The 8065-nt window shown below is 46.1% G+C and overlaps 1 protein-coding gene across 1 annotated transcript in view; it reads right to left on the reverse strand.

Moving 5' to 3' along the window:
- The window catches only part of LOC107107618 (actin-related protein 2), a gene marked incomplete at its 3' end in the record, with an annotated part of 36801 nt that extends 30022 nt beyond the window's left edge, over positions 1–6779 (reverse strand). Inside the window, exons 1-2 of the mRNA XM_015407926.1 lie at positions 6768–6779; positions 5265–5375 (exon numbers count right to left, since the gene is read on the reverse strand). Of these exons, the coding sequence (XP_015263412.1) occupies positions 5265–5375; positions 6768–6779 (123 nt within the window). The remainder of the gene's footprint in view (positions 1–5264; positions 5376–6767) is intronic.
- Positions 6780–8065: the final 1286 nt, after the last annotated feature.

The following is an 8065-nucleotide window of genomic DNA, read 5'->3' on the forward strand; positions in this document are numbered from 1 at the left end:
CCCGTGCAAGAAGAGCTCTGTAAGCTCTTGGAGGATGGGCTACATTAGGGGTGTGTGGCCTAATATGCAAAGGAGTTCCTGCTACAAAAGAGCCCCCCCGCGACACACCCCTCATGTAGCCAATCCTCCGAGAGCTGACAAGCCCCTGTAAGAAGAGCTCTGTAAGCTCTTGGAGGATTGGCTACATTAGGGGTGTGTGGTCTAATATGCAAAGGAGTTCCTGCTACAAAAAGAGCCTGTATCCCATCTACAGCAGTGCCTCTCAGCTTGTGGGTCTGGAGCCAAAAGTGTTTTGCAAAGCTTCTGAAAGTGGGTCATGCAGACCAACCCTCCCTGGTGGACACCCCTGCCCTTCCCGTTGCTCTCCTTGGTGGCAGAACGTGCCATCAAGTCATGGCTGACTCTGGGTGAACCTGCAGGGTTTTCAAGGCAAGAGACGTTCAGAGGTGGCTTGCCACTGCCTGTCTCCGTGTCACCAGCCTGGTATTCCTTGGAGGCGTCCCATCCAAGTATTCACCAGGGCCAACCCTGCTTAGCTTCTGAGTTCTGACGAAATCGGGCTAGTCTGGGCTATCCAGGTTTGGAGTAGTGGTTAGGAGCACAAACTCTAATCTGGGAGAACCACGTTTGATTTCCACTTCTCCACATGCAGCTGCTGGTGTGACCTTGGGTCAGTCACAAGTTCTTTCAGAGCTGTTCTCTCATGAGCAGACCTCAAAAGAGCTCTCTCAGCCCCGCCTACCTCGCAGGGTGTCTGTTGTGGGGAGGGGAAGGGAACGGAGTCTGTGATCCGCTCTGAGAGGGTCACGCGCGGTTATCCATCCAGTCTCTTCTTTTCTTCTTCTTGCTCTCTTTAGTATCTTGGGAGCCAAGATCTGAACCTGGAAACAGTATCTTCCGCGTCATACATCAGTTGGCATTTTTTTCTTCCCTGGATATCCTTGTTGATCAAGTGAAATGTGTCCTGATGGTTACTGGAGTGAGTTTCTTAGAATCTCAGGGGAGATTAGAGGGGGGTTTGGAGAAGGAGAGGGCGGACTCAGGGGCTGGAATGTAACCTCCACAGGCAAAGGCTGCATGTGTCAGAACGCCACTTGCTTGGGGTTTGTAGTGGGGGCAACGGCACCCTTTGTGTGATGTTTGTTGGCTTCTCAAAAACATCTGGTTGGCCAATGTAGAAAAATGGAACACTGAACCAAGGGACATAGTTTGTCTTGAGCACCAAAACCCCTTGGGCCAGCCCTGGCTGGGTCTCTGTATCAAGTAAATTTGGACTTTTGGGCCACCATATCGAAAAGCTGGTAGTCTACAGTACAAATGTAGATGTCACTAGAACAAAGTTAGAGTCCAGTGGCACCTTTAAGACCAACAAAGTCTTATTCAAGATCTTTGTTGGTCTTAAAGGTGCTGGACTTCGTTCTACTGCTTCAGACCAACATGGCTGCCCACCTGGACAGATGCCACTAAACTGTCCTTCAACTGTACAGATGCTGGGGAGGGGGGAGGAAATTTTAAAAATGGCCAAGCTATTAAAGCGAGCAGATATATTCCTGGCATACTCTAGTGGGCTCTTAATTTAACATGCTTCTTTCCACCGATATTCTGATATGCGCTAACACTACTTCTGCACATTTTTTTGCACACTCCTACGTTACTGAAATTAGCCTCTAGCTTTCAGTAAACATTGTATTTTGGAGAGCGGCTGTAATCTAGGCTCTGCAGAGCCAGAAGAGATATTCTGCACTTCCGTTTCAAACCCTTTTTCTCTTCCCCTATTTATAGCACATTTTGAGAGGAAGTGGGATAGTTATTGATCCTGGCTAATATTTCCCCCCCTCTTACGAAGAAAAAAAAAGCATGTAATAGCATAATACTAACGCCTCATAGTTCAGAGTTACATTATCCAAATGGCATATTTTGGGAGAGGGAAAATTTGGGGTTTGCTATTTTTTTTTACCTGAAAATGTTTTTGACTATTATTGTAAGTTGGCCTTGAACCATGAGGAAAGGCAGAATATGAGTATTTTAATGAAGAAATTGCAATTGTTATAACCAACCTGCAAGATACGCATTACCCAAGTAGGGGCTAGCAATGTTCAGAAATGCTTACTTAAGGTCTCCTAATGGGTTTTTGGGCATCTGTCTTCCACAATCTTACCCACTGCACCGGCTGAACCTGCCCGAGGACAGCTCAAGAATACCCATTCTTTCGTCCATTTCAACCTAACACAGCACATTTAGTCAGGACTTTTTTTCTGGGGAAATGTGCCGGAACGGAGGTCCAGAACCTCTTCAACAACATTCTTTTGAAAATGTTTAAAAGTTCATGAGTTCTCAGTATACAGATCGAAAACTTCATTTCCCTCCTGAGAGTTCCGGAACCTCTTTGAAAAAATTCTTCTAGAAATGTTTAACAGTTCATGAGTTTTCAGAATACAGATTGGAAAACTTCATTTCCCTCTTGAGAGTTCCGGAACCTTTTCGTCAAAATTCTTCTGAGAGTTCCGGAACCTCTTTGACAAAATTCTTCTAGAAATGTTTAAAAGTTCATGAGTTTTCAGAATACAGATTGGAAAACTTGTTTTCCCTCTTGAGAGTTCCGGAACCTTTTCCCACCAAAAAAGCACCCTGCATTTAGGTAATAACAAGAGCTATGAAAAGGTCAGGATCGAGCTCCCCCTTGCCCAGAGCCTGGGAGTTTTTGGAGATGCCTAATATGACCCAGACCGGCCCACCTATCTGGGTCTGGATTGCTAAGAGCACGGGGCATCTGTGGTCCAGCATCCAGCACTGATGTCCTATTTGACTCCCCCTCTCACGATCGGAGGGGCTAGCTTGACATCTCAAAATGGTTTTGGTCCAACCTATCCATGACATAGACTCCTCCCCCACATCTTCTCTCCATATCTTACAAAAGATGGGAGCGTACTCTCTTGGTCGCACCATGCATTAGCCATGTAAAAACGGCACGTTCTTATAGGAGTGGCTCATGACAATGGGACTCTTGTTTCTCAGGAGATCCTGCTAAACAGCACTGTATATCTTGCTGGATATCGCAACTCTGCATGCAAGAGGAACTGGGAGGGAAAGCCAATGTAACTTTGATGGATCTGGACAAAATCCTCTCGACTGTAACTGGAAACTCCACAAGCATGACCTTCTCTCCTTCGGTGGTAAAAGAGGGACTGAGGGTAAGGGGGTGCCACTCCACAGGAGGACGTGGTCCCTGGGTGGGGACAAGCTTCTGGTTCCCGCACACAGTGCCCCCTGGAGGTTTTTAGCTGTACAGACCTATCCGATGGCAGGCCTGCCTATGCGCAGTCCCCATGTGGGACTGCACAGAAGATCGATGAATGGAAAGCTATGCTCATGCCTAGACATAACATGATGCCATGGGTAGGAAGGCTATACATGCTCCTAGACCTGGGGTCATCAATATGGGGCTCATGGGTGCCTGCCAAGGGCTTTGAGAACATGGGCAGGGCTATGTTGTCAATATGGGGCTCATGGGTGCCATGGCGCCTGCCGAGGGCTTTGAGAACATGGGCAGGGCTATGTTCCGGCTTCTGATTGGCTGTGCAGATTAAAAGGCGTTCTGTTAAACAGAGCTTCTGCCTGAAACGTTGAAGAGGTACTATTAGACTTATATATAACCTCCCTCCCTGCCATTTTGTGGTTGACCCTGCCACTTGTGGCTGCCATTTTGTGGTTGGCTCCACCTCCTGTGGCAGCCATTTTGTGATTGACTCCACCTCCTGTGGCAGCCTTTTTGTGACTGTAAACAACCGTCCTGTGTCAAGTGCCTGCAGGCTCAAAACATTTGGGGACCCCTGTCCTAGACAATGAAAGCAGAGTGAAAAGATACACTTTCTTCTTTCCATGTTCTGCTAAAAAGTGAATGGCTGACACCACTACATGCATTCAGGATAAAGGAAGCTGGGCTGGAATCTGCCTTGCTAGCCTCCAGGATAAGCTATAGCACACAGTTCAGACTTAAACAAAGAGTGAGGGCAGCAATCTGGAAGAGGGCATGGCTCAGTGGTACAGCATCTGCTTGGCATGCAGAAGGTCCCAAGTTCAATCCCCGGCAACTACAGTGAAAAGGAGAAGGTAACAGGTGAAGGGAAAGACCTCTGCCTGAGACCCTGGAGAGCCGCTGCCAGTCTGAGTTGACAGTACTGACTTTGATGGACCCAGGGTCTGAATTCATACAAGGCAGCTTCTTCGTGTGTCCAATCTGACATATACACTTAAGGACCCATCCTACTCACCCAACAGAAGCCTTCCACAGGCCAATTTTCTTTCAGTCAACTAGACTATATTGCACCAAAAAGACTAGTGGCCGTGACACCTCCCTGCCTTAGTGGCCAGGGAGTGCCTCTGCTGTGTGAGAAGGTAAGCAGAGAATAGGATCCTCTAGGGTGAACTTCCCTACTTAGCTTCGTAGCATGGCCTGTCTCAGACCCAAGATGCCACCCGTCTGTTCCATTTGTATGCACCTTCCAACATCTTGTACGCGGCTGTCTCCCCTGGACCCACAGTGAAAGACAAGCACAGAAAATTGTGCTCTGGAATCCCCATGGGATCCAGGGACTCCCCGGGGCAAATGGTAGGGCGACTGGGATCAGCCACAGCAGTAGCCCAGTTCACGGCTAGATTTATGTTGCCGATCCCTGGTGGTGGAAACGCCTGTCAAAGTCGCAGCCGACTTATGGCGACCTGGTGGAGTTTTCAAGGCAAGAGACGTTCAGAGGTAGCTTGCCATCGCCTGCCTCTGCATAGCGACCCTCCTCTTCCCCGATGGTCTCCCGTCCAAGTACTAACCAGGGCCGACCCTGCTTAGCTTCTGAGATCTGACGAGATCGAGCCAGCCTGGGCTATCGAGGCCAGGGCTTGCAGACGCCTCCTTTTTGTTTTCTAACATTCACCACTTGCTCATAATCTAAGAGACTCAGGCATCTCATACAAGACAGTTACGTTTCGCTCAGGGATACGTCACGGGGGTTCCAGAAATGACAGTTCTGTTCATCTGAACAGTTTGAAGACAAGGGTTAAGAGACAGCTGTGACATCGCACAACTGTTCCAAAGCTTACATAAACCATACTTATACTAGCGGGTTTCAAGGAGAAACCTTCGTTCAGTTTTCATTTTCACACTTTACGCCCTTGACTATCATATAAGGTTTATTAGGTTTATTTTGCGGGGGCAGGGGGGGGAAGTATCCCAGAGTACCATGCAAGCGAGATATTCCCTTTGCCATTACCTTGATTTCGATGTTTCCCACTTTGGTAGTCGATCGAATGATTGGTCTTCCAACCAGAGCCGGGAAGATGTGTTCTGGGAAATTTGAGCCCGCGTACCCACATTTCACAAACTGAAAAAGAAATAAGACAATTTGATGATGAACATAATTGCAGCTTGCAGGCACTGTTATTTTAACACAAATCGAAATATCAAAAATACTGCAGCCTGCCATGTTACCAATTTATATATATTTTTTGTATTTATACCCTGCCCTCCCAGCAAGCGGGCTCAGGGCGGCTTACAAGAGAGCACAAGTGCCCACGCATAAAAACAAGAAAAACCGATAAAACCATTAATATCAACAAAAATAAGTGCTCAGTAGAAACAAGATGGTCTCCGTATAAATTACAAGATACTATCGGTCTTCCATTGGAGGTGGTATTGTCCTGTAGTTGGTACATGGCCAGTCCAGTAATACCAGCGTCACGCAATATTATGGCAGATCTTCCGAGGGCCGTCCCCTTGGCCCCGCTGTTACCCACGCCATTGGTGATGGTAGTAGTGGCGGCCCCTACATGAAAGCCTGGCGGAAGAGCTCCGTCTTGCAGGCCCTGCGGAACTGCATAAGGTCCCAAACCAGTAGAGAACTTGTGAAAATAAATCTTGACAAACAATATTTTAAGTTACATGTTTTTAAAATAAAAACCAAAATACTTGAAATTATGGAAAGAAATAAAGATGATTTCGCCTGATCAAATACATTCAAATCTGTCATTTAAGCTATACCGGGCTAGATCCCATGCCTCTCTTCCATTAAGTCTTCCTTCAAGAAAGAAAGACTTCTTCCAGAGGAGAATGACTTTCCCTGATGGAGAAAGCAGCCCGATCTAAGAGGAGGCCTCTCCTAAGTTTATGGAGGCCCGAAGTGAGAAGGGCTGAGGATTTTAGGTGCCCAGACTGAAACTGCTTCCAACGCAAGCACAACCATTAGGCGAGATGAAATAGCTACTGACCAGCCGTAACGGTTCTGATCTCTTAAACTTATTTAAGAGATCGGGAGCAGTCCACGGGATTAGGAATTCCTTCTCATCCCCTCCTCCTTCCCCTGTTATCGTTAATCACGGTGTAGTGTTAAATAATGTAGCGACTGATACCAAGTATAGTTAAACATTAACTAACTTTAACGGCTTGGAAAGCCTGGTTAGCGCGATTACAATTAGCATCTGTAGACAATTATGTGATTGTTACATTTTCCAGTCCTTAACGTTGTACAATTATATAAGAGTCAGCCTTTGAAGACACACTAAAAAAGCAGAACACTCAAATCGAATTACCAAGTTTTCAATCGAAGAGAACGTTGGTTCATTTTTCTATATGTGGTGGACTTGCGATAGAGTTAAAAAAATTTGGGCATGGATTCACGAAACGTTACAAAAAATGTTGGAATGTACCATACCTTTTATACCTGAATTGTTCCTTCTGAATATAATGCCAGAAAATTGTAAAAAACCAGGATTTTTACCTTATCATACATGTAGTAACTACTGCAAGAATATTATATGGCAGATATTGGAGGAAGAAAGAAGTGCCCTCAAAAAAAGAAACAATAAATAAAATACTTGAAACTGCTGAGATGGATAAACTAACTTTAATTCTCAGAGGACAATATTACAAGCAGCCAATGTATGAGGTAACACAAGAGATATAACAGAGATGTATATGAAACCCCGGAATTGTATGTATTTATGTTTGTTTGTTTGTCGGTTATAATAAAATAAAAAACTTTTTTTTTGGGGGGGGGGAAGAGAAGAATACTCAGTTTTCAACTTCTTTTTGCCTAGAAAGATCTCAGAAGGCAGTGAGCAAAGTAAGTACAGCTCGGGTTTCCTAGATGTTAAAATCTGCTCTCCCCTCCCTACCTTTCATCAGATAACAACATGTTCCCCGAATGGGGTGCCCGTGGGCACCATAGAACCCGCCAACACTGTCTTGGTGCCCGCCGAGTGTTTTTAGAATGTGGGCGGGGCCAGGTGTAGCTTTTGCCCAGGAAGGTTTCTGATTGGCTGTGCAGTTTTAAAAAACATTGCTTTGGCAGCAGCTGCCCCTACAGCACAAAGATCTTCACGAAAGGTAAGCAGTGGCAGCCGTTTTGTGGCTGCGCCCACCACACTGTGCCAAAATTTCAAAGGTGCCCACAGGCTCAAAAAGATCAGGCACCCCTGGATTAAAATCTCTCACATGCTTGTTTTGGGCATCGACAGTTTTATCAGGCTTCAATAAATCTACTTTGCCCTGGCATCCTTGAATATACCTGAAAGAACCAGGCAAAGAAAGGAGACCGTGGGAGGAAAAGTCTTTGGAGAATCCCAGCTTGCTGCACCCCCCCAAGCGAGTTTCTCACTTTGGGGGAGGGGGCGGACGCAGGCTCGAAAAATGCTCAGTGAAATCTGCGAAGCAGCCTAGGTGACAAACAATGTTCCCTCTAGGCTGAGTTACTGTGAGCCAGCTCACAGTTTTTTAGCCTCCGGCTCACACATTTTTGTCTTGGTTCAGGAAGGAGGGCTCCAGAACAAACTAATTTATGCAGTAGCCAAATCGCTCGCTCGCGACTTTAATGCCAGTGGCTCACAAAGTAGAATTTTTGCTCACAAGACTCCACGGCTTAGAGGGGAGCATTGGCGACAAGATACATCGCTCACTGCCTGGCTCCACAAACAATTAAGCGGGATATTTATCTAATTCTATATTTTATTAAGATACGGTTTCAATTTCAGTCAAGGTCTTCTGAACACTGACTGAAGCCCACATTACTCTATTTCC

The sequence above is a fragment of the Gekko japonicus genome, unplaced genomic scaffold (genome assembly GCF_001447785.1).
Source record: "Gekko japonicus isolate JY-2015 unplaced genomic scaffold, Gekko_japonicus_V1.1 scaffold5017, whole genome shotgun sequence".
Taxonomy (NCBI): Eukaryota; Metazoa; Chordata; class Lepidosauria; order Squamata; family Gekkonidae; genus Gekko; species Gekko japonicus.